The sequence below is a fragment of the Danio aesculapii genome, chromosome 5 (genome assembly GCF_903798145.1).
Source record: "Danio aesculapii chromosome 5, fDanAes4.1, whole genome shotgun sequence".
Taxonomy (NCBI): Eukaryota; Metazoa; Chordata; class Actinopteri; order Cypriniformes; family Danionidae; genus Danio; species Danio aesculapii.
Window position 1 is genome coordinate 30,841,646 of NC_079439.1, and position 27,247 is coordinate 30,868,892.

The following is a 27,247-nucleotide window of genomic DNA, read 5'->3' on the forward strand; positions in this document are numbered from 1 at the left end:
AAGGCATTGAAGATAAATCCAAATAATCTTGATGAGCTCTGGGAGTCCTGCAAGAATGCTTTCTTTGGCATTCCAGATGACTTTCTGAATGTTTATGAAGGCTATTTGAGTCATTGCAGAGATGTATGTCCTCCAAGCTCATGGGAGTCATACACAATATTAATTATTTTTTCCACTGCACCATGACTTTATATTCTATACTGTACATTATTTCTGTTAAGTGACAAGACTTTTGTACAAACAAAGTCAGACCTTACTGTCCTATTTAAATATTAAAAAATCAATGCATGATCATATTTTATATTGATAAAATAAGCGTAATCTAGAGGTCTTTGCCTTTTATATAAGCCACTTCTGATACTAAATGATCAGTTAGAAGTCAAATTATTATTTGTTTTTCCCAAAACGAGGATAGGTGACAAGACTTTTGTCAGGTAGTGTATGTAAAAGTTTGTTTCAGAATTTTCTAAATAAAGATTTTTTTTATATATATAATATTTCTTAAAAAATAAAAATAATACTTCAACAGCTCACAGCAGTGATGCTTCCAGCTGAAGCATCCTTTTTGCTCAAATGTTAAATTTGTTTACCTAAATCACAACACTAACAAACACTTTGTACGAACAATCGTTCAATAATAAAATAAAAGATTAGGAGGAAGCCACCATTAAAGCACCAGGAAATCAAAATGGACAATTCTTTTATATTTATGCAATTTTATTTTACTGAATTACCTATACACAATATTAGCCCACATACACAGACACACGTAGGCAGATAACTAATATTTATGTGAATGAAGTCTCGTTTTTGAGTCTCCCTTTTTTCATTCAAAACCTATAATCAAGCACATTATGTTAAGAGACAGTAAATAGTCCTACATTTTTATTTGCACTCTGACTTAATGTTTCTGATTCAACTTTGTTTTCAACGTTGCGTCTGACCCCTATTACCCTAAGAGATCCCTTGAACGCTTTCATAAAGTTACGTGAGCCAAAAAAGTAGATCAGAGGGTCCAAGCAGCAGTTGATTCCTGCCAATACATAGCATGCATAATATGCTGTTTCCAACTGCAACAGAAGCCGGCATTTCTTAGGTTGATACTTTTTCACGATTACCGCAATGGTCCGAATAACGTTGAGCGGGAGAAAGCATATGCCAAATATGACCAGGCATATCCCTATCATCCTCAATGATTTATTCTTGATTGATTGACCATGAACAGAATTATTGTTAATGCGGGATACTGAGCTTACCAGGCGACTGTAGCAAAACACTGATACTATTAAGGGTAAAATGCACCAAAAGAAGACAATAACAAAATTTATAATGAAGTAAGCATTGGTTAGTGTTTCCTGATGAATACTAAAACACTGGCCATGGTTTTTTCCAGTAGTTACAGGAAGCACCCATCCATAAACGGATCCAACTATTATGAGAACGCACCAAATCCCAGCACATAGCTTCTTCACAAAAGTCTTCCTCTTCAGCAATGAGGAGCGATTGAAATGAACCACGGTCACATATCGATGAATGCTAATAAGGGTGAGGAAGACCACGCTGCCATTGAAGTGGATGCTGAGCACCGCAATCTTCAGCTGGCAAGTGAATGGCCCAAAAATCCAATCGCTATCCATGGCGAAGTATGCTGCCATTAATGGGGTGAGCGGAGAGATGATGGCATCAGACAAAGCCAGATTAAACTGCAGAACGGCTCCAGAGTTCCACTTGTGAATGCGGCAGGTGAAGACCCACAGGCTGAATCCATTGAGCAGTAGGCCCAGCAGATACACCAGACAGAGGATCACAGCCAAGGACATGTGCTGAGGCTCAGGAGAACATGTGTCCCCATTGCTCGTGTTGCTGATGTTCACTAAACCGCTCATCGTAGAAGAATGTCACTGTGCAGGAACAAAATGAGTAATGCTGGTCAAATTTTGCATTGAGTACACTCATAAGGTGTAAACTGATGACTATATGTGAATTTAGCTTTAGTGAATCCCACAATGTAAAACCCAAAAGTTAATGTAACCATTTGAGGAAATCGATTGTAGCAAACCATTTAAGTTCAAAAACTAATCCTAAAGAGTACTTTGAACTTAATCCAATTGAGTAAACAAAGCAATTTGAGCACAGTAAAACCCAATTAATGAAGAGACATCAAACCAACTGAGTACTGTAAAACCCAATAAGTTAAGGCAACTCAAACCGTTTGAGGAAACAGATTGCTACAAACCATTCGAGTAAAAAAAAACAACTAATCTATATGAGTACTTATTACTCCATTTAGGTTGAAGTAATGATGTATTTAATTAACTCATTACCTTCAACACTGAGTTCAAAACTCTTTTCAAATGAGTTGATTAACTTTCAGTCAATTTTGAGTTAACTACACTCATTTCATTTGATAAAGTTGACAGTTGGGTTTTACAGTGTAACTAATGATACTGCCATAACACATCTTCATTTTTTTTGTCAAAATATCATTCTGCTAAAACAAATTGGTTTGCCCCCAAAAATTTATTCTTTAACGATTTTACCTGACTTTCAGACCTATTTGAGTTTTTTCTTCTGTTGGATATTCGGAGTCAAATGGTTGACGACAGACATTGACTTCCACAAGATTTTCCTGCTACAAGCTAGTCTATTCTCCATGTTTTGTATTTTTGTATTTCTTCTTTTATGTTCAAGAGAAGTGGGAAATGCATACTCGTGTACATGCATTCAACTTGAGGGTGAGCAAATAATGAGTAAACTCTCAAATTAAAGCTTTTTGAGCTTTAAATGACTTAATTTGTGTTCTGTTTTGCTATCATGTAATCTTGAACGGACAGAAATGTATTCAAATGATTATATGCATTACATTTCACACACATTAGAACTGACTATAAATCACAGAAGAAACCTTTTGTTAATTTTATTTAGTTATTCTGCTGTAAGGAAATTATACTCTTTTTCTTTTCCTGTAATAATCTAAGAGGTTACAGTATAGTATATGATACTCTAAATGCATAACATATGGAATACAGGTATATTAGTGCAGACTATATAAAGAAAATTAAATGAATATAATAATAAATGACCAGAAGCTACACAGACCACTTACCAGTTCGTGCAACACTCCCATCAAATCTCTTCTGTAATACATGAAATGCGTTCTGAGATGACTATGATGAAAGCAAATGACTTTACACGAACATTTTGGTATGACTGTATGTGCCAAAAAAGGAACTAAGACAGGATTTCCTTTTATTAGTTAGCTGTCATTAAATCCACCCTTGTCAAAATTGAAAACCAAGCAGTGGAGTTGGATTTGCAAGATTAACTTATTATGTTAAATATCACACAGTAAATAAGGGATGGCCATTTTCTAGTCTACTTAGTCTAATTTATATACATTAGTGTTACTTAAGTTTTTGTGACTATACCATGTTAGTAGAAAAGTTTTTTTTTTACAAAATAACCAAGGGTCATCTCCCAGACTAGTGTTTATTTAGCTATAACTTTGCTGCCACTTTCAAAATATTTTTAATTAGGCTTGCTGTCCACACAACATCCTCATAGAGAGTTTTTTTTAATAGATTTGACCACTGTTAATTTTACTTTAGTCCAAATTCTCTAAAACATTAAGAAACTGTATTTTGACAGAACCCAGCAAACAATTTTGTGTTTAATAGACGTCTAATAGACATCTAAATGTATACAGCTTGGCTAAAACATGGCTAAACTTGGGCTGTCAGTGAAAATCTAATATATACATATAATAGCCCAAAACTAGACTAGTCATGAAATAGACAGACTTTAAGTGTGTAGTCATTCATTTCTGTTTATTTTATGACTAGTCTAGTTTTGGCCTATTAGACGTCTATTAGATTTTCACCGACAGCTCAAATTTAGCCTTGTTTTAGCCATGACGACTATGTTTAGTGTTTAGATGTCTATTAGACATCTATTATACATCTTTTAAAAACAAGAAATGCTTGTTGGGAACATTTGCCTTTCTCAGTTCTGAACCAACAAGCAATTTTAGTCTATCTGTTGAACTTACTGACCTTTGATTCAGGCACTTGTTTTTTGTGGACGACTAGCCTTTTGGAGGGACTTGAGTTTCTAGAAATCACAGAGTTGGAATAACCAACTTTTTTTTGTCTGAAATGCTCATCGCTTCAGCCTACATCTAGCCAACCAGCTGTCAGAGGGTCACTTTAGAAAGACTCACAAAACTCAGCAAAAAGTAGAACTTTAAGCTGCCAGTTAAACTTATATGTGATTAATATTTAATATGAGTTGTCAAATAGGAAAATGTAAGCATAATTAACATTTAAACTACACTTAATTATTAGCTAGCTATCAGGCACAAACACAAAGCATAAAAAAGCATTTTATTTAAATTACATATAAGCATGAAAATTACTCACTGCAACGGATAAAACACAAAAAGCAATATATGTTATATATCCCAGCAGACACACAACATCATAAGACAATAGTATTAAGTTAGATTTTGGTTGTGACATCAGGTGGTTAAAAATCCATGTCTAGTCAGCATCTAAGGACAACATTATTTTGACGTCCAATAACGACATCAAATGATGTTGATATTTATTTGATTTCAGGTTGTGTTGAACCAAAAATCCAAAATCCAACATCGAGCCAGCATCTTAAATCAATGTCATATTGACATCAAATACTAACGTTATTTGTCAGGTGTGGTAACCAAAATCCAATGTCTAATAGACGTCATAATGGTCGACAAGCTGTATTTCAAGCACAACGTCAACCTGATTTTTATTTCCAAACAAAATGTAACGTCCCAACAATGTTGTACAACGTCAATCTGACATCACATTGATGTCCTGTGCCTGCTGACATGTAACAGAAACCAAGAGCATAAACAGAATGAAGGAAGTCTTATGAAGAATCACAAGCTGTTTGAAGCCTCATGCTGGTATGAGAGATAAGAAAATTTTTTGAAAATTTCTTAGAGCTGAAACAATATATAATTGGATCGAGACAACAATTTGCTCCTGTCAAAATCCATGTCATATAGTATGCTGTTTCAACTCCTGAAAGTAGGCTGCATTCGTGAGGGAACAATTTCTTGACTACAACACCCACACTGCGCACCACATTCATAGGCGTGAAACAAATAACAAATATTGCCAAACAAATGGCAACCATTTTACGTGATTTGCTCTTAATAGCTCGTCCACTGTCATGGCTAGTGTCGAGCCGGGACATCGAGCGCACCACAAGACTGTAGCAGATTGCAGAAATAGTGAATGCTAGAAGTAATGCAGGAATGAAGATGATGAAGTTTACCATTAAATAAATGTCGATATACTGTCCTTGGTGAACGCTGAGGCATAAAGTGTAATTGTTTACAGTGCTTGTGTCTGCAATCGCTGCTAATGCAGTTCCTTTAACCAATGCAACAACCCAAATTCCAATACAGAGCTTCTGGACAAAGTCTTTTTGATTCATGTAAGAGTCTCGATTAAATCGAACCACAGCCACATAGCGATGAATGCTAATGGAAGTGAGAAACAGAATACTGCTGCTAATGTGAGAGATTATTAAAGCTATTTTGAGCCGGCAGAGAGCTTTCCCAAAAAGCCAGTTAGACGTATGATAATATACTGCCATAAAAGGTGCCATAGGACATATGATGACGTCACATAGAGCAAGATGGAACTGAAGAACAGTGCCAGACTTCCAGACTGCTGTCCTGCATGTGAACACCCATAAACTGAAGACATTCAGCAGGAATCCCACCAGGAAGACTAGACAATAAAGCACAGGAATGGAGATGTGTTGAGGCTTTATTGGACAAAACTCACTGGTGACATTCGAGCTGTTCATCTGGAAGAAACAGAGGGTTCAAATATAAAAAAACACTATTAATATTACTCTTAAAATTCATTAAAATTACATTTAAATTATTTACATTTTAAATGGGGAAATGCAACTTAAAATTTTATTTACTTCCGGAATATTTAATGGGTTATATGCACACAGACTTTTAATTTTCAGCCAGGCAGCCCTAGGGCTTTCGGTGAACTCTTTCCATAATAAAATTGTCATGTTGATCTGATTTCTTTAAAAATCAGCGATCTTCACTGCCTGTTAAATTTACGATATGAAGTGGGTCTCAGATCGGACAAGCACTGCATTAAATTCCATTTCCCCCTGCCATGTCATATTATTTTACCCCAGTATTTTCAATGGAATTTCTGCGCTAGCCTGTTGCTACTGACGGCGCTAGTGGTTACATCGGTCTTTCATTTCGTTTTACACTTGAACAACTAAATGAATGCTCAAGTCTATTTAACTGAATGTATTGTAATTACATTACAACATTGATGCTGTAAAAGGATATTGAAATTGAAAATAGTCACGATAAGCATTCACCGGAAGTTTATCGTTGGCTTTAAAATGCTAGCTGACCATAGAGCCATTATGTTGGTCTAGTCTGGAAAAGTTGAGGTAGAAATTATACAGTTAGCTGCAGATTTCCTTCCTTTTTTAATGAAATCACAATTAAAATTCACTATTACAAAACAGTTTTTAGTTACTTTCAGAAGTAGAAATATTTCTTGTCAATTATAACATTTAAGCAACTGAGTTAAATATTCATACTGAAATCTTCAAACTGAATTAATAATTTGTTTGGATTATAACTTTCCTTCAGTTCAAAATACAGACTTGCATTTAATACAATTGCATTAAATAGTCAAAATGTGTTAATTTACATTAGATGTTAGTTATTTTATATATGTAAAATAAACAATCATAACAAAAAATAGATGCCAGCTGTGAAAAATACACTCAGAAACATTACACTCCAAAGCACTGCAAAATACAGATCTCAGGTTTTACTATTTAATTATTTGAATTTAAAAGTCATTTGAGGTTAACAGATAAATATTAACATTTAAGAAAGTCTATTCTGTTCTATTCTGAAATACATAGGCAAATATTGTTACCTTAAAATCCACAGAGAGAAGCCTTGTTCAGCTCGAACATCAGTAATAAAAATAATTCTCTACACCTCTGTAAGGCATTATATATATAGGCAATAGCAAGTGAAGACTTCCTGTTAACTGCTGTAATATTTTCCTTTTAATATCAATGAACTGAGGTGTCATTTTAATGTAGACGTCACTGTTTCATGCATAGTAGCTGCTTGCAAACGTTCAATTAAGAATAACCTGTTAAAAATAAGCTGAGGTGTTGCATCTGCTCACATTGGCTGCTTTTACACGGAAATACGGTTATTTATATATATATATAAATATATATATATATATATATATATATATATATATATATATAGTGCTCAGCATATATGTGTACACCCCTCATAAATTTATCTTTTTAAATTAATGAGGGGAAAAGAAAAATATTGAATACAAATTTTAAAAAAGAAGAAAAATCAAGAGAAGCAAAAAAATTTAAACATTTAGTTGAAATTTTTTAGGTTGTAATATTGTTTTTGCAATATTTTGCTTGTTTTTAATTGTATCATCTTTCAATTTCTAAATATGTTTGGTGACTAAAATATTATTTTAATAAATATATCTGTTTAATATATCTGTTATGTTAAAATATATTGATTATATTCACTGAGACATGGATATTCATTTTCATAATGGGGTGTACTCAATTTTACTACCTGACAAAAATCTTGTTGGCTATCCAAGTTTTAGGAACTATTTATATATATCTATATATATATCTATATATATATATATATATATATATATATATATATTGGTTTATTACAATTATTATACAAATGTGAGATTTTTTAATCATAAAGATTTTAGTCCTAAGCAGACTTCAGTATATAAACTGTAGTCTCTCTCTCTCTCTCTCTCTCTCTATACAGTATATATATATATATATATATATAGCTTGTTGGACAATATAATTTCAAATTTATTGCCTTTAGCAGGCTTTTCATACATATTTTTTTAACAGAGTAGGGTAAATTTTCTTCATTTATGTTTACTCTTCATTCACGCAGTATTAGTGCCATCAGCGTATGAAGACATTCAGCAGAACACTTGTCAGCCTCAGAGTCCTCAGATATAACATGCCTTGAACAGCTGTAACACTTGATGAATAATGGAATGAGGCAGCATTGGTGCTGTGAGGCAAGTCTGATGTTGTCTGAACTGACAGAACAGGGACGGCCAACTGAACCAGGAGCCCATCTGAGACTTGCAAACTACACTCACCAGTAAATAACTGTTTGCAAAATGAACATGCTTTCATTTGAAACTTTCATCCGTTCAGAAGACACAGACCACATTATATTTACAAACACTAATTTCCTTTCTGACTTAAAATGGATGCTGAAAATACAGTTTATATAAACCATTTATATTTATTTATTCGCATTCATTTAGACACAATCAAAAAAGTGACATAAAAACAAAAAATACAACAAATGATTCATCATAGGTAATCACAAAGTGTTAGCTCAACTTTAAAAAATAAACCCTGCAAACAAGCCTATGCTGATCCTTAAACTGATACACACCAAGCCGACGCTAAACAACTAATGCCGATGAAGCCCAACTGTGTTGTTGCCTCACGTCGGCTCACATCTTGTTCCATCTGGACCAAAAGCTCTGTGTGAACACACTAAATCAGGCATGTCCTGGAGGGCCGGTGTCCTGCAAAGTTTAGTTCCAACCCCAATTAGACACACCTGGGCTAGCTAATCAAGCACTTACTAGTCTTTCCAGAAACATCCGTGCAGGTGTGTTGAGGCAAGTTGGAGCTAAAATCTGCAGGACACCGGCCCTCCAGGACCGAGTTTGGACACCCCTGCACTAAATGGACAAAAGCCAAAAGAGCGTTCTGCACCTGCGGGGGCAGTATAGGTTTTCTCATTCACAACGCATGCAAATTGTTAAAGGGCCATGAAAAGCCCCTGTCTCAGCAGGGAGTTTTCAAACCTCTAGTTTGTAAAAAGTCAGGAAAGTGGGTGAGTCTTACTTTGTTTAGGTGAGAGTGTTGAGTGACGAAAGAAGTTTTGCATGAAAAGGGGAGTTTCAGTACATGCACAGGTTGATTTTCACAGCGGCAACACAAACACAGATGCAGGGGGGATAGACAGTGACTACATTTACATGGACATCAGTATATCGAATTAATTGATTTAATCTGAATAAAACAATAATATGATTAAGGTGTTTACATGAGTTGCTTTTTGAATGTTCCTTTCATGATCCCATTTTACATGTTATAGCACATCATTTGATTAAAGTCATCCACTTTTCCTCCGGAGTTTCATGTAATTTCGGGTGCTTCATTTATAATTTGTCGACTTTAACTGCAGTTTGGCACTTTCACTTTCATATTTTATATTGGATGCGAGGAACTGCTGGAAGAGTATTTTAATGGATTTTTTGATACTGCATGCCGTATGGGAGAAAAAAAATTCCTACCTACTGAGTCTCTGCATTTCTTGGTAGATGCAGAGACTTAGTAGGTGCAGAGAATAGTGCCAAACAGATGTGTGTGTATAGAGTATTCTGTCACAAAATGCGGCAAAAATCCTACGATGGTAATAGTTTGATGATGGTGTTTACATGTTTACATCTGGAGAGCAACATTTACTTTCGGCTCTTTCAGTCTATAATATTGTAGTGATATTAACATACTTTAAACTTAGTAACTAAATAATTTTGACTAAGGTTTGTCTTTAAAAACTGAAAGAGACTGCTGACGACACTAACTAACTTTGCCATCTGAATAAACATAAACAAAGAACAATGATCACTTACCAAATCTGTAGAGACAGGACAATCAACACCAACTGGAACTGCATCTTTTCAAAAAGTAGACGAGTGGCAAATCCAGATTTCACCATTTCCAGAAGTGAAAAGCCTTGGGTAAAAAAAGTTCCTTACAATTGTATTTTTGTCACGTGTTAGCAAACCACACACCAGCTGTGGAAATGGAAACAAAACCTTTGTTGCGGCACATTTATAAATGCAACACTGACGACCTATGTCTCCAAACAATACTTCTTCTTCTTCACTTTATTTAATTACAGTTGGCAACACAATGTGTTCTCTGCCGGCTGAACACTGTAACAGGTAAAAAGCTATATCATGCATATTAATGAAGTTGCACCTCATTCACAATTGAGCATGCTGATTAGTTTGAACCAAGTCATTCTCATAAATTAATGCTGAAAACTCAATAACGTCACATTGTACCCGGCAGTACAGACAGCTAATCTCCACGCTGGAATTTACACAATGATCTCATGGATGAGACGTTGCTTTAAAATTTATTTTCAAACCAGAAGAACGAATTTGCTTGAAATAAAAACAACTAACTTTTTAATTTTTAGTGAAATATAGGTGTCCTAATAGTGTTTTTAGCAATCTTTCGTGACCCTTTAACAAAGCAGCGTTTAGTACCATTATCATAGTAATTGTCACTCATCATGGGGGGATTCAATATCAGAGGCGGATTGGTCATCTGGCAATTCTGGCAAATGCCAGAAGGGACGGACCATTTTAATGTGAGCCGGTCAGATTTAAAAAAATATATATATTTTTGTATGTATTGTTTTTACATGCAGGCAGCTTTTATGTCTTGCAAGATGTGAATATGATGATGATGATGACGATGATGATGATAGTAATAATAATAAATGTTAAGCATTTGGTCCCATCAGCAACGGCCGGCTGGTTTCGAGAGGGGCCGACCCAGAGGTTATGCGGATGTAATCAAAATCTGGCAAGATTAGTGTGGGTTTCCTCCGAGTGCTCCGGTTTCCCCCACAGTCCAAACACATGCGCTATAAGTAAATTGGGTAGGCTAAATTGTCTGTAGAGTATGTGTGTGTATGAGTGTTTCCCAAAACATATGCTGGACAACTTGGTGGTTCATTTTGCTGTGGTGACCCCAGATTAATAAAGGGACTAGGCCTAAGCTGAAAATAAAATGAATGAATGAAATTAATGTATCTATAAATTTGTTATAAATGGGTTGCTTTTGTTCCAGTCACATACATTAAATGTTTAAATATCTATTAGGCTACATATGGTACTGCTTATATTATTTCACCACCTGTACACCAATATAAGTAGTGAATGTGTGTGTCCGTGGGTGGAACTGTGTCGGTGTGTTAATGTGGGCTGGTGTGGCTACAGTGCCAGGGCTGATTTTTTTGTCCCAGTCCACCCCTGGGCAATATGTCTGATATTCTAATAATCCATATCGTTTGCAAATATTTGAGAAATGTAGCGAAATTACAGCCAGCCTCTTTGTGTTCCTTCTTGATTTTAATTGTTTTTTCACTCGTGCTGATTGGTTGATGAGTAACCAGTCAGACTGCTATGTTCAGCTAATGGCTAACGCTGATTTAACACACTGAATCAAGTCAACAGCTCTGATGTTAACCCAATGAGAGGCGATGTGTGAAACACACCAAACCAATTAGTCGGATCAACATTGACTGATGAATAAACAATAACATTCCAATAAAACCATGACATTTACATCATTTATTCATTTCTGGATGTTAAAGAGTCCTTTAAGTTCATAAAATCCCTGCCGGAGTGTTACTTTACTTTGTACCTTGTCCTGTAGGATTTGCATTAAGTCCTACATGATTCCTGCAGAATCCCTGCAAATACAGCTAAATACCTACAGGGTTTCTGCAGGATTTTCTGTAAGGGCAGCTCACTTTCATTTAATGGCAAACAACAGTATGTGTTTTTGCTCAAACCCAAATTTGACAAGCTTTAATACACAAGCTTTGGGGTATTTTGAGCTGAATCTTCACATTCACATACTGCGGACTTCAGAGATTAATTTTAAATCAAGTTGGCAGAGACAAAAATTGCAATGAGTTGTACTTTGTAATTGTAAAACAAAGAAAGAACATCTGTTGAATAACTAAATAAAGTCTTTTTTAATCAGAATGTAGTCTAGCTCACAATATACAGGCTTTTTTTAAAAAGAGGAAATGTTCATCGTCTCTGGGTGTTTGGTGTCTTCTCAATTTCACATGTGGTTATGTCTTCCTATTATATACTTCATCAATTCCTGTTTATTTAACAAGTGTGTTTTAGAAAGTGAACACTTGTTAGTAATTTGAGGAAGACTTCACACACTGCTACTGTTCTTGTCTTTTCCATGGGGAAACATAGTGTAAACCATATTTTCCACCAGGTGATAACCGGTAAATCAGACTAAATGTCATTGATCATGGTATTTTATTTTATTTGTTTGTCTATCATACAGAGTTCATAGCAACTGACTGATGTATGTTAAGAATGAAGTAGAACCACCAAAAAAATAAAGTCATCTGGAATGGCAAAGAAAGCATTCTTGCAGGACTCCCAGAGTTCAACAAGATTCTGTCAATTTATCTTCAATGCCCCCTCCATCTTACCCCAGACATGCTCAATAATGTTCATGTCTGGTGACTGGGCTGACCAATCCTGGAGCACCTTGACCTTCTTTGCCTTCAGGAACTTTGATGTAGAGGCTGAAGTATGAGGAGCATTATCCTGCTGAGGAATTTGCCCTCTCCTGTGATTTGTAATGTAATGCGCAGCACAAATGTCTTGATACCTCAGGCTGTTGATTTTGCCATCCACTTTGCAGATCTCTCGCATGACCCATACTGAATGTAACCCCAAACCATGTTTTTTTCTTCACCTGAGAATCTTGGGTCCATGCAGGTTCCAACAGGTCTTCCAGAGTATTTGTGATGATTTGGATGCAGCTTAACAAATGATTCATTGGAAAAATCTACCTTCTGCTATGATCAACTAGAAGTCAGGTTGTGAGCGACGACAAGACTATGACAGGTAGAGTGTGTGTGTGTGTGTGTGTGTGTAAATACATGAATTCCATTTATTTAAATTTCCTCCTGTCCTCTTGTATTGGTATACATATATGCATGTAACTTTAGCTCCTAAAAAATGACTTGTGTGTTTGTAAACATACTGAAAAGAAAGTTAATGTGCATCTAGCCATTTCTTTGTGACTATTTGCAAAATTTGCAGTCAGTTGTATCCATACCACTTATTATTATCATACTACATTTTTAATACCACAGAAAACACCAAAACAACAACAACCGGAGCCTCACAGCCAGTACAAAAGGTCAATCTCTGATGCAGAAACACTAGGTGGAGACAGCAGCACAGAGGACAACGTCCTGAGAGTTTGATGTACTTTATACTCACTACAGGTGAAAAGTGCAACATTTCATACTTTATTCATTAATTTAATTATGCACATATTTGATCACGAGTGCAAAACAACAGTGTGTTTGCAGAGACTCAAAGACTCGCACTACAAACTTTGGAATCAATTATTTTATTTACACCAGGGCTTGCCACAGACACAATCCAAAGCAAATCCCGTTCAACCATGAGAGATGCTGTACATAAGAACTCATTCAACAAGCCGGGACTACATTTTCTTAAAAGAAGTGTAGAAATTGAAATAGAGCCGAGCCCACGGATTTGCAAAAATGGAAAACGCTTTTAAAATGACCTTTATAAAAGAGGGGGGAAAAGAAGAAAAACTAACATAACTGAGTCACATGAACAGCACAGTTCCATTTGACACATGTAGTTCAGTCTTTACGCCATTAGACAGGCCTTACACCTCCACTCAAACACTGCTGCTGTTTGGCGTGCGGAACGTACCATTTCCATCAGACAGGGGTTGTGGGGGTGGAGGGGGTGGGTGGCACAGTAACGGGATGAAGGCCGAGATCTAGAGAAGGGGCTTCCTCTGGTTGCGGGGGGCTTTTCTTGGAGGCCTCCAGTTTCTCCTTCAGCAAGTTGTACAGCTCCTTCACCGACTCACTGCTCTGTGATTGGGTCAATTCAGATTTGGATATAATCAGGTTTTTGTACAAAATGTCGTTTGAAATATATTAATACAAAAAGAAACAGAACACTTTTATCAGTTTTGTATTTTAAGCTAAAATTAAAAACAATTAAAAATGATACTCTAAACCAGTGGTGTCCAAACTCTGTCCTGGAGAGCCGGTGTCCTGCTGAGTTTAGCTCCAACTTGCTTCTACACACTGCCAGGAGGTTCAGGTGTGTTTGATTTGTGTGTTTGATTTGGGTTGGAGCTAAACTCTCCAGGACACCGGTCCTCCAGGACCGAGTTTGAATACCCATGCTCTAAACACTTACTCAACACATCTCTTCTGTCAACACAAAATAATATTATATTTTTGGCCTCTTTATAATGGATTGCTTGTTTGTATGTCTCTACTTTGGGTAAAATAACAAAAGCACATAAATCTATAAACATAAACATGAAAACAAAATGAGCTAAATCTAAACATTAATACAATAATGGTATATAAATATTAATATATAATAGTTATTATTATAACAAAATTGAGCCCATAAGTAGATGAGGTGCCATCTAGTGATTTTTAAAGGCAACATTAAAGGGCACCCATGATGAAAATCTACTTTTGTAAGCTGTTTGTACAGAACTGTCTGTATGTATGGTGTGTCCACAGTCATATTAGAGTGATATAAACCCAACGAGTCTCTTCTTTAAAATTTCCTGACATTAAAATAGGACATAAATGCCACTGATTTTGAGACCCAACACAACGTGATGTAGGAGTGTGGTTTTCCCTGCCCACCGAGTTGATTGACAAATGCCATGTTTCTATAATAACATGTATACACATGTCCGCAGATCATTTGCGAACAGTTGCAAAAACATGCTTTTGTATTCTTTTTAGCTAAGTTTCCATTCTCCTATTTGCTTAAAAAAATGTTTGATGGAAACGCCAAGATGCATATCAATTTTGAAAATGAGCACATAAACCTTATGAACAACTGAGTAGGATAAACTTTTCATCCGATAAGAAAAACTGTCAATAAACTATGATGGAAACACATTTACTGAATAAATTTCAGCATGCATCCAAAAATCATGTGATTTTGTTATAAGAGATTATGTGATAAAATAGGTGCACTGGGTTAGCATCATTGAGCAAACCGACCACATTGTAAATCATCTGAAATCTTGTTTGGGTCATTCTAAAATTCCTTATTAGGCAAAGTCTGTCATCAAAGTGGTTCAGTATTATTAACTCCCAGAACTGTCTGGAGCGGCTGAACTCCCAAAGAGTAGTCTAATGCCACTAAAATCCACCGCAGACTCATTGCCTTTCATAGCTGTCTTCTCAGGTGCACGTAATTTATTACATAAGAGAAAAAGCCCAGTTTCTTCTCCTACCACAGCATATTCTGTTTTTCTTTTTTGATATTTAGCACCAACTTATCAGGAAGTAATGATGTTTTTTTTTGACTCATTGGATGGAAAATTATGCTTTATTCACCATATATATATGCAATATTACAGCTTTGCGCATACATTTAATATGCTTCTTTGGATGAAAACATAGTTAGTGAGTCTTGTTTCCTTTAAAAATACCTGTTTTGGTGGTTCAAGCGTCTTCATCAAGGTTTCCATGTAGGACGGCAGCACCTTCTGAGGGAGATGATTCAGCAAGCGAAGGCAGTGTCTGTGAACGTTCTCCTTACTGCAAATCAAAACAAACCATGAGTCATGAGCATTACACTTTATTCTTATACTACTATTAAAGCTTTTTTTGTTTTATGCTTTGAAAAACAAAAAACAAAGATGCAGACCTTGAGAAAGACGTGAGGAGGAAGTTGTCAAAGACAGCAGTACAGAACTCCTCTGTTCCAAACTCATCAGACAGAAGAGTCAGATGACCAGTGAGCAGATGGAGAAATATATCTCCGAATGCCATGTCATTATAGGTATCCACTGCAAACACACACACGCAAAGTGATCAGCAAGTGTGCAGCTTTACCATTAAAACTGATAGGAGTCTAACAGGAGTCTTACCTAATGCAGGCAGAAGCCGCTGTAAAGCATTTTTATTCCTCAGCTTGGCAATATGCAGAGCATAGTAAAGGCCAATCTCACATGCCACCCTGTTGTCCAGTATATACCTAAGACGATAGACAAAAACAACAATGATCCAATTAAATTTCAATTCCGGACCAAAACTGAAAATGGTTAAAAAAGGTGTTATTTAATAATATAAATAACCATTAAATAATATATGCATTACAGTATTTGTTCATGTTAGTTAGTGATAATGTATTACTAAATGTTGAAATATGATTAATAAATGCTGTACAAGTATTGTTCATTATTAGTTTATTAAATGCATTAATATTAACTGATGAAACCTTTTTGTAAAGTGTGAGCTAATTTTCCCCCCAGACACACATTACACCAAATCAAATCACTTGATAAAAATGCTTTTCTGACATAAGTTTTTTTTTGTTTCTTGTCCAAATATCTAAAAAATTCCTAAATCAAGAAGCCTCTTCCAGACAAGCAAAAAACATTGTCTTGTTTTCAGAAATAGTTTGAAAATAAGAAATAAAGTAAATAATCTGCCAGTTGTGAAAGTACTCATCACTTAAAAACAAGATATTTTTTACTCAATTGGCAGATTATTTAGCTTGTTTTAAGGAAAAACTTGCTTGATTTTGAAATATTTCTAAAAACAAGAGAATATTTTTCCCATGTACAGAAAATTCTTCCTGATTTAAGACCTTTTAGACTAGAAACTCTACAAACATTCTGAAAAAATCTAAATTATTTGCAGTGAAACCACATCAATCTTAATGACTACTATCATATTTTATATATGATCATTTAAAATTGTCATATATATAAAAGTCTTAAACAGGGTTTCTGCTGGTTTCACAAAGTCAAATTTAAAACTTATTAAGACTTTTTTAAGACCATGAAGAACGAAATTTCAGTCTTATATAGGGCTAAACACTAAAGATTTTTAATGGCCTGCAAGGGGAAAAAAAAGTACTTTCCCCATCTAATATGATTTGCCTATAATTCTAATTAGTTATTTCTAAGCCACATATTTAAAATAATGTGTCAAAACAAGCAGACTCTATTTATATACATATATTTTAATTAACAACATAAAAACTAAATGTATATGTACAACAGACTGTTCTAAAAGATTTATTCAGATGTATTGTTGGTAACTGGATCTGTGTTGGATCGATTGGATAGCTTTACATAAACAAAGGAAAATTAAGACCCATTTAAAATGATTTTAAACCTACAAGACAATATTTCAGTCAATTTATTTCAGGCCTAAAATTTAAGAAATTTTAAAACTTTAAGACCCTGTGGATACCCTGCTTAAATAAAACACTGATTTAATTTAAACTGGAACATGAAAAATTATTAAGTGTCCATAAGAAGCTTGCAATGGATAATTAAAATCACAAGCTTTAAGGTGTTATCCCTTTCGTGAGGACTGGAGGTGAAAAACATCTTAGTTTCCACTTTTATTTTGTAATTTAATTTATAGCAATCATTTTTAGTAGTTGTGATTGTAACTGATGCGATTATGCATTGGCATGGGTAAATATCCTGACTGGAATATCGACTTGCACTATATTTATACATGCACTGTAATTGTATCAATATTAAGCTTTTTAATAATTTCAGCATAATATACGAGTATTACATTCTATTTCATATTTGTAATACACATATAAGTTGATTATAAAATAAAGTTGCTTAAAAAAAATTTACAATTTAAACACTTTAGGTTAAACCACACTTTTATTTTGATGGAATATTGAAAAGACCTTTGCTTTCAGTGTGTATATGAGGCTAGTTTTCGCAACAAAAAAAAATGATGAAACAAAGTTCAGATTTTTATGTCCTCATGAACATTAAAAACACAAGTGTTATTCTGGAGTGTGTGTGTGGTTTTAGTTCTTATTTTAATTTTATACTTTTTATTATTAATTTTAAATCATTTTTGATTGCATTACTAAAACCAGTGCTTCCTAAAGGTGCAGCTTTAAGGGACGGTGTGGGATAGAGCAGACACCTGGAGAAGGTTTCGGGCAGGGTGGTGGGGTACGCGAGAGAAGTCTTCTCTTCGCTCGGCAGTTTCTGCTCCACTGTAAACGTGTAGTCGTCCACCACTATCGACATCATGGCAGGCAGAAAGCGTGTCACCACCTCCAGATCCTGAAGGCAAACAAGACCCGCCTTGTGTAAACCGGACAAATCCATTTTTAAACATTAAGCTGTTGAGTGCTGATCTTACCATTCGAGGCTCTTTGAAAACCTGACTGTCGATCATGTCCCAGGCGCCCTGGCCCAGAGAGAGCATCCGCAGCAAGAGGAGAAGGTCAGCACTGTCCTGCACATCCACACACAGATATTTCAGCATTATGTACTATTACAGTATGCATTCATATTGCTTTTATTTTGATGTTTTCTTCAGTTTTAATATTCATTTCAATCATTTTGATGTGCTTTATATTTAGTTTTATTTTAATTCAGCTTTAGAAATGTTAATACTTCCACTAATGAGGCAACATTTAAATATTTTTTTAACTTCATATTTTTAGCTAATATTTACATTTATTTTTATTACAGCCCTATGTCGATTCTTAAAAAATATTTTTAAATCTTTCTAGTGTTACCACTAGCTCTGATAAATCAACATTAACTAATCCCTAAACAAATGCAAATCATTATATTTACATTGATCATATATAGTATATATACATTACAGGATTTATTAACTTTTGGTAATTAATAAAACTGTTTTGTTTATGCAGGTCCAAAGTGCAATAACTACAAAAACTAAAGCTAAAATAATTGTGTTGCTTCTAAACATTTCTCGAAATAATATAAATCAAATAACAAATACCAATCCATGTTAATAAATTACAAAAACATTTTAGTTAACATTAACAACACTGTAGAACACTAAATGAATGTAAATAAGAATTATGTGTAGTGTAGTGCAGAGATGAAGCTGGAGGTCTTACTCTGGGCAGGGCATCCTGACTCAACAGCTCCTGAAGGTTCCTCACGGTGCTCAACACCAGTGTGTTGCAGGCAAAGGGATCACAGAGGATCATAGAAAGGTCACTGAGGGAAACACAGACAGACAGTGTTACGTTGTACACTTCTGTAGCTTTACTGTACACTGTTTTGCCTCTTGTCTGTAGAATTAAATATGAACCTCATACCCTAACACTTGCTCCTGGCCTTTCTTCACACCATCCAGAAAGCCTTGTAACTCTCGGGCCCGTTTAGCATCCACAAACTTCTCCCTGATGCAGGCATCCAAACACCAGGAAAACTACAAAAGAGCAAACATAAATGCTGGTACTTTTTTATGATTGTATATAATTCTGCATGTTAAGCACTTCTGATGCGCAACATAGGTCTATAAAGTGACCAAAATTAGTTTATTATAGAGGCAATCAGAAACATGCCTGGGTGCGTTTCCTGGTTCATTTCATAAAGTGTGAGTGCTCTGAATCGGGCTCAGGTGGGGTTCAGTTGGCTGGGCCTGGCCCGTTTGGAAGAGGTGTGCCAAAGTACAGTTCGGTTGGGCTTGTTGTGTGAATGGAAAACCCGAAACTTAAGACGCTGAATCACTTTTAAGGGACAGTTTCATATGGATTTTTTTGATCAATTTTATTTTTCAATGAACGCAAACTGTCATAATTTATTAAAGATACAAACCCCTTGCTGCAGCTTCAGCAAACGTCAAAAAAAAAAATCAATAAATAAATAAAAAAATCTAACGCTGTGGATCTGTTCAGCAAAATATTTGACTGCGTGTCACTGCATCCAAAGTGACTAAAACGATAAAACTAAAGTAATCTCCGCTGTGCTGAGTGAGAGCGCTTCTCCTCCTGTTAAACTGAACAGTTGCATCATCGATGATGTAAGCATGTTCAGGTTCGGAAGGCAAAATGCAGTGTGAGTGCAGGCTGTCAGGGGTGTGAGTATGACCTTAATCTTGTAATTCAATATTCCAGATAAGCACCAATTAACTTGTTTTTGGTCATTACAAATGGTAATTTTGATATTTTCTTTTAGTTTTTGAATAAAAACTGACTATTTATAAAAATAGCAAAAAACAAAAAAAAAAAAGAAAAGCTAAAAATAGCAAATGGGTCATTTTCACACATGTGTAAAACTGATCTGTAAATATAAAAAAAGCATTTATAAAGATTTGATTTTAAGAATTTGTATGAAAAAAAAAATTTTGAATTCCAGATATTAATTGAATATATATACTGTACAGTCAAGTCCAAAATTATTCATACCACTGGCAAATTCCGACTTAAAGTTTTTGTTCAAATGTAAATAAAAGCTGAGAAATATGTTTTTTTCCACAATGATGTCTTGTGTACATCGTCTTATTATATTTGGGGAAAAGCCTGTGTCATTTCTGGCCCAAAATAAAACTTGCTGGTTGAATATGTATGTATGTCTGTATGTATGTCTGTATGTATGTATGTATGTATGTATGTATGTGTGTGTGTGTGTATGTGTGTGTGTGTGTGTATATATGTATATATATATGTGTATATATATATATATATATATATATATATATATATATATATATATATATATATATATATATATATATATATATATATATATATATATATATACACATAAATAATAATATATATATAAATATATATAAACACACACACACACAAACACTACAAACACAATTAATACCTGAATTTATAAATGATTTTAAAAAGTGATTTATTCCAAAACTTCAAAAAAAAAAAAAAAAAAAAAAAAAAAAAAAAAAAAAAAAAAAAAAAAAAAAAAAAAATCACCCATTTTGTGCAATATAAGGGTTTGTATCAAATATATCATTATAAACATATCTATCAGACCATGGGATTGCTACCGTAGTTATTTTGAATGAAATTGAAGGCTTGTACATATGTTGTTGAGTAATCAGACAGTTAGTGTGTGAAACTGGTAGCTGACCTTGTGACAGGGGTCGACTGAACAGATCTCGCTGATGTCGAGGTCATGAAGGGACATGAGCAGCTCCGCTCGCAGGGTGCAGTAATGTACATTACGGGTACGCAGAAACAGTGTTCGCAAGAACTGCAGCACCATATCATAGAGCTTCACGTTCTTTCCAATCATCTGAGTCAGCTTCAGCACCACCTGTTGAGGGAACAAATTAAAATATACACACTTTAAATAGTTAAATTGATCCTTCTAAAGCCTGAGAAAAATTAATTCAGGGTTATATCAATGCAAATGTTTGCAAAAACTGTTTTGTAGCAAAGTCTAAAGTAAAATGCAACACTAATCCTGATTCTAAATTCAAAACTAAACATTCCTTCACTTAAGGTTAAAGGTAAGGTTTAGAACAACGATTAACTACACCAAAAATTAAGCTTACAAAAAACAGAATAAAAATAAAAACCAGACTAAAACTACTTTAAGATATAAAACAACAAATAAAATTTCAAAAATAAAGATTAAATAACGATAACATTTAAAGCACATTATGTGAATTTAGTTTTTGTCAGAATTTTGTTTCAGAAACTTTAATACTGATAAATTAATATTGATCAAATGATCAAACTGAATGACAGTCTGGTCCTTTACATTTCCTGCAAGCACACAAATACTAAATTTGCACAGGTGACTTTTAGTTTCACATACTTTTTCAGGAATGCTGACTTGGTTTTTTGTGGCACTCACCTCACCCTGTCGCCGTGTTTTGGGTGAAGGGCTGAAAAAGTTGTGCAGGATAGAGAGGTCATTGCTAAAAAGAGCTGCTTCCTTCTCCACGATATACTGTTTCAAGAGAGGAGACACCTCGTCCCCGAAAAGAGCCTGATTGTCCTGCCAGATTTGCCGTTTCACCTCTACCGCGCAGACTTTGTACAGCTCTTTATCCGCCATCACCTGCTTCAGCTTCTTCTCAGGCACCTGCAAGAGAAGGTCATGCTGTCAACGACGGACAAACTTAAAACTGTTTTGAAATGGCTTGATGTATATTTCAGGATTACAATCAGGATTTCACAGAAAATATTCATGACTTTTGACTGATTATTTTTCTGAATGACTGATTTTGTCAGAGTTTTTCTTTCTCATATTGTTCTATTCTCATGTTGTATATATATATACACACGTACAGCAGAAGCCCCCATTTCACTGCTGTGGAGAAATGAAAGCTGTAATCTGCATTTCTGCCTCTCTCTCTCTCTCTCTCACTGTGGACCCCTTCTCCACCTCGTCTATCATGGATCAGCTGAGATCGCCGATGCCATTTATCAGTGTCATTCATAGGTGAACAGCGACAGCGTATTAGAGCCAATCGCAACTAATCGACCAATCACAGGGGCGTAAAAACTCACTTGACAATGCCCTTTGAAAAAGCAAGTGGGATAATATGTTGTTCTGTGCACGTACTTGAGTTTTGTTTGATACATTCAAAAAGAGTATTTTCTTTGAGCAGGTAAAATTATAGGTACAGTTCATATATCTGACTGCTTATATTAAAGGACAAAGAATTGTTGTGCTGTGAAAACATAAAATTGTGTATGGAAAGCATCGTCAATGCAAAATGATGCATCGAGATATCGAATTGAACCAAATCGATGACATGATAATCGCAACTGAAACAAACTGTGAGACCAGTGTAGCTTCACACCTCTATTTTATGCCCCTGTGACAAAATCTGAGCTACTGGATCTGAGGTTGAAGTAAGGACGGACAGGAGAGAGCTGTTTTAATAGAAAAAGCGGTTATGTCAAGCGAACGAGTGACGTGCAACACCAAGGCCAGCCTGGGTTGCCTGGTTTGTGCAAAGCACTTTATGTATGGTTCAAATCCAATCCTGCCTCTAATCTTCAGTGTTAAATTCACCTTCACGCTCCATCATAACATCACTCACAAGACAACTTTTCAAATCTTGTAGCAATTTAGTCTCAAGAGATCTCGTAGCCTGAGATCTCGTCATATCCCTACAAAAAACCAAGCAATATATAAAACAATTTATGAAACAAAAAAAATAAGTAAGAATAACCTTAAAGCAAACATACAATAACACTGATTAAACATGTTATTCTTAATCTTGGGGTGATTTTGCAATCACTGGATCACAAAAGCCTAAAGGGCCTAGTAAGAGGTCAGAGCATACATCGGTACCTTTGGCAGATGCTTCAGCACTTGCATGACAACCGGCTGTATGGATGGCATCTTCACTAGGGGAAAGCTTTTCTCAAGTAGTTCCTCCAGCTTTACGTACCTAAGTGGGTTAAGCAGATTGAGAGTTATGATTTATGCTCGGCTATGAACACTCAAGGTTCAAAATCAAAGCTTCAATTCACCTGTCCTCTTCCTTGCCCTCTGCAATGGTGGCAACACGCTCCATTAGCTTGTCTCGAAGTTCATCAAAGACTGACTGATGAAACTCCAGCCGTGGAGTCCCGTGAAGATCCAGAAAAGGCAAGGCAGACTGTAAGGTTGGCAACAAAATGCCATTTTCCGTCTGTTAAAAACAATACCGATAAAGGATTTAGTAAATTTTTAATAGATAATCATGTCATAGATTAGTATGCCTTAGAATTTATTTTGCTGCAAGTTGCTATTAGAATTAGAGCTATACAATTTATTGCAGAATTATTGTTATTGCGATAATAGTATATCCAATATATCCATGTGTGATCAATTAGTTTTAATTTATGCATTGGCTAATTATCTAAGTTCTACCAATCGGATGGGGCCTTAATATCTTTATCGCCACCTCCCCAGTAGTTGCTGTTCTGCTATTGATTCTGCTATTGCTAATCAGAGTCAGAATGTCTGCTGCGGTTTTCACTCATTTATAATGTTTTAAAGACTAAATGTTTGCATCTTGACACAGTTTTTTAGTTTGAATTAGAATTCATTAGACCTACATATCTTTTGCCTGTTTATTTTAATATCACTAATTAAATTATTTTAAAACATGGCTAAAAAGTTGCATTTGTCTAGGGAAATGTCTTAAGAAAATGACGCAATACTCAAACAAAATTGTGTATATTTCCAGTATTGAGCACCCCTAATTAGAATAATCTCAAACAAGTTAAATCTCATACTCAAACTTATTTGCCAACGTAAATACCTGTAAATAAAAAATTATAGAATTAATATGCTTATAATATAAAACCTTTATGAGTTTGTTTCTTTCTGTTAAGCACAAAAGAAGATAATTTGAAAATGCTTAGAACTGGTGTAGGAATAATAGGAAAATAACTAATAATTTTGTAATCGCTTTGAGAAATGGTTGAAGTATACTTAATATAGAGTACTAAATGTACTGACAAGGATTTATAGTAAACAAACATGTACAAAAACTTGAATGTACGTTCTACTGTATTTAAATATATTTGTAATTACAAATCATAAAAGATGAAGTTAGAACATTTAATTTATTCATTTTAAATGTAATTTCTAATAAAACTTTTTAGACTTGGAATATTTATCAATTATGCTTATGATGGAAATAATATAAAAACTACTTTAAATTATGTTCATATATTTAAAGTGTACAATAAAGTAAAACTTTGCATTTGACATTTAAAAAGCTGTCATAAAGGTTTACTCTCTTGCATTAAAGTGCCTTTTATTTAATGGTAATATTACTTTATCTGCATGTACATCTTTTAAATGTACAACAGAAATAAGAGATAAAAGCAGATAAAAAGTGCATGTTTAATTAAGTTTAGAGCACTTATACACAATTCTTTATTGAACCAGATAAAAAACCAATTGAAATCAAGATTTCATTTACAAGGGTGACCTGGCCAAGAGGTCCGCAATACATGACTTATGAATAATAATAATAATAATAAATAAAAAGTAAAGATAATATAAAAATAGTAGTTTAGTTATTCAGATATACCACATTATACTATGTTAAAAACACATACACTGAGAAATGGACTGTTTTTGTTCATTATAAAGGATAGAGCGAAATGATTTGATTGGGATAAGCTCTAAGACTGAAGAGTATTCCAGGATGAGGGAGCCGCATGACTAGAGGCTCACCTCCCCATTTTAGTTCGAACCCAGGGCACAGTCAATCGATAAGATTCCCTTGAACATAGGGCATGCTGGCTTTTTGACCTATGAAGAAAGGAACTTATGTATAAAGATGCCAGACCCAAAAGAGCCTTGTAGATAGGCATGGGTCGGTATAAGATTCTGACAGTATGATAACCTTGGAAAACGTATAACCCAAGGTACCGACGGTATCACGATATTATGATTACTGCTCTAAAATATATTCTTTTTAAATGTCTGGATTAAAAACAAAAGCTTTTTACCCTTTTAAATACCATATATTTCATTTTAAGAAACATTTAAAATATTTTGGAAGAGTAAACATCTCAGGCTAAATTAATATTTGACTTCTGCTGTTGTCATTTGTTTCAAAAACAGATTTTTTGCAATTTAAAATGACATCTTTAGATATATTTATTGCGGAAGGTACCGTTGTCCTAAAAAACAAACAAAAAAACATAAATAAAAATTATGCACATACCTTAGGAACGGTATTGCAGAAAACTGACAGTTTTAAAACCTTGACATTTCAAAACCGCGGTATACCTTGAAAACATTATCGTCCCATGCCTACTTGTAGAGTCATCCAGTGGGAGTACCTTCTTACATTTAGAGAAGGCCACTCAGCTTTGGCATACAGTTCATAATGTCCAGTTAGTCTACAACAGCCTGTAACAAACCTCAGAGCACTGTGATAAACAGATTTTAAAGGCTGGAGACATTTGATTGAGGCATTAATATACAAAACATCACCATAGTCAAGCAATGGTAAAAATATTGCAGACACCAAATGTTTACGAGATTTAAGAGAAAAGCAGGATCCATTTCGATAGTAAAACATTTTCGAACCAAATTTGCTACGTGTGCTTTGAAGGAAAGCTCCTGATCAAGTAAAAGGCCTAAATACTTCCTTTTTTACAGGAGTAATTATTAAGTATTAATACTTTTAGTTATTTCTTAGTTATCAATACGTTCAAGTTATGAGGTCCTAAAAAATAAATTACTTGGGAGTATTGCGAGTAAGTTATTGTATATAGATTTATAATTAGTTAATGTTAATATTAAATTACATTAGTTATGTTATATATGATAATATGCAGTCACGGGTTGTCAAATGATGAATCGCGCTGCCAGACTTTAGATCCTCCCATTATAAACAATGAAGAGGACTGCAGCACGAGCGTGAGGTGCTTTATGTCTAATGCAAGACATCTGAGGAAAATGTAAACACGTCAGACAATCATGTGCACGTTTGAAAAGATCTAACCTGAAACTGGTCGATGGCTTTCAGAGGTTCAGTACAGTTAGTCAGAGTTTCTTTCAGATCCTCTCCATTGGATATTCCCAGCTCCGGTAACCCGGCGAACATTTTCACACGCTCTCTAAGTGAAGGCTCCACTTTCAAAACGATAACAAATTACATGCATTGACAGCAGAAATAACACAAATGTTGGCTAGATTTGCATTGTCCGTTGTTATCTGTAATCGCACACTTCCTAGCCGTGCAGCCTCGTAAACAGACTCTTGTTTCTGATACATCGTCAAAGGTTCCGGCTCAGAAAGGTTCCTAGTTGCGCTTTCAACTTCCTGTGTGTAAAGCTGGTTGATCTGCCAGTGCATGGTGAGTACATTCTATTTTATAAATTTTCTAAACGCTATGATATCTAAAGTTCCCACAGTTTCCGATCTGACATATTTTAGTCAACATTTTCATAAACAAATACAACCTCCATTCCATTGAGAAAAGTCTGAATTTAGGCTAGTTTGTCTGTAGTGTACTGTCTTGTAACACCACATACTCATTCATACTCATTTACATTTGAAAATCAGTTTTTTTTTCTAAATGTTGCTTTATCAATGTAAAAGCTTAATTTAATCCAGCTGCTCATTATGAATTTCATTGTTTTGCTCAATAAACTTTTAACTGTTAAACTTTTTATGCAATATGAAGTCAGTGGTGGTAAATTTTATCTTAGATTTTGTCCGATACTTCTTGTATGTATTTCTTACATTCAGAGTCATTCATCTTATATTATAATGTTTTTAGACTGTAAATTAGTTTTGATATTTATAAGTCTATAAAGGCGGCATTTCCCCTTTCTTTTTTATGTATAGCCAAATTAAAGGGGGAAAAAGAAAGAAAAATAAAATGTTCTCCTTTGGCAAAAATAGAGAGGCCACAGTGAGCATTCATTCATCCATTTTGTTTTCAGCTTAGTCCCTTTATTAATCAGGGGTCGCCACAGCGGAATGAACCGCCAACCTATTCAGG

General features: G+C 34.7%; 3 protein-coding genes across 3 annotated transcripts; all 3 read right to left on the minus strand.

The window, feature by feature from the left end:
* Window positions 1–738: 738 nt before the first annotated feature.
* LOC130228496 (lysophosphatidic acid receptor 6) lies at window positions 739–3,200 on the minus strand. The gene is made up of 2 exons (XM_056456927.1): window positions 3,107–3,200; window positions 739–1,901 (listed from the first exon to the last, which is right to left on the minus strand). The coding sequence occupies exon 2, from the start codon at window positions 1,884–1,886 to the stop codon at window positions 858–860; it is 1,029 nt and encodes a 342-aa protein (XP_056312902.1). The 5' UTR covers window positions 1,887–1,901; window positions 3,107–3,200; the 3' UTR covers window positions 739–857.
* A 1,711-nt stretch (window positions 3,201–4,911) lies between these two features.
* Window positions 4,912–5,862, minus strand: LOC130228359 (P2Y purinoceptor 4-like). The gene has a single exon (XM_056456795.1). It carries the CDS (start codon window positions 5,860–5,862, stop codon window positions 4,912–4,914), a length of 951 nt encoding a protein of 316 aa, XP_056312770.1.
* Window positions 5,863–13,349: 7,487 nt separating this feature from the next.
* On the minus strand, window positions 13,350–26,494 carry nelfb (negative elongation factor complex member B). The gene is made up of 13 exons (XM_056456928.1): window positions 26,243–26,494; window positions 23,259–23,419; window positions 23,077–23,176; window positions 21,625–21,855; window positions 20,893–21,078; window positions 19,110–19,222; window positions 18,906–19,008; window positions 18,173–18,268; window positions 17,951–18,093; window positions 15,910–16,016; window positions 15,687–15,828; window positions 15,469–15,577; window positions 13,350–13,867 (listed from the first exon to the last, which is right to left on the minus strand). The coding sequence occupies exons 1-13, from the start codon at window positions 26,342–26,344 to the stop codon at window positions 13,709–13,711; spliced, it is 1,752 nt and encodes a 583-aa protein (XP_056312903.1). The 5' UTR covers window positions 26,345–26,494; the 3' UTR covers window positions 13,350–13,708.
* Window positions 26,495–27,247: the final 753 nt, after the last annotated feature.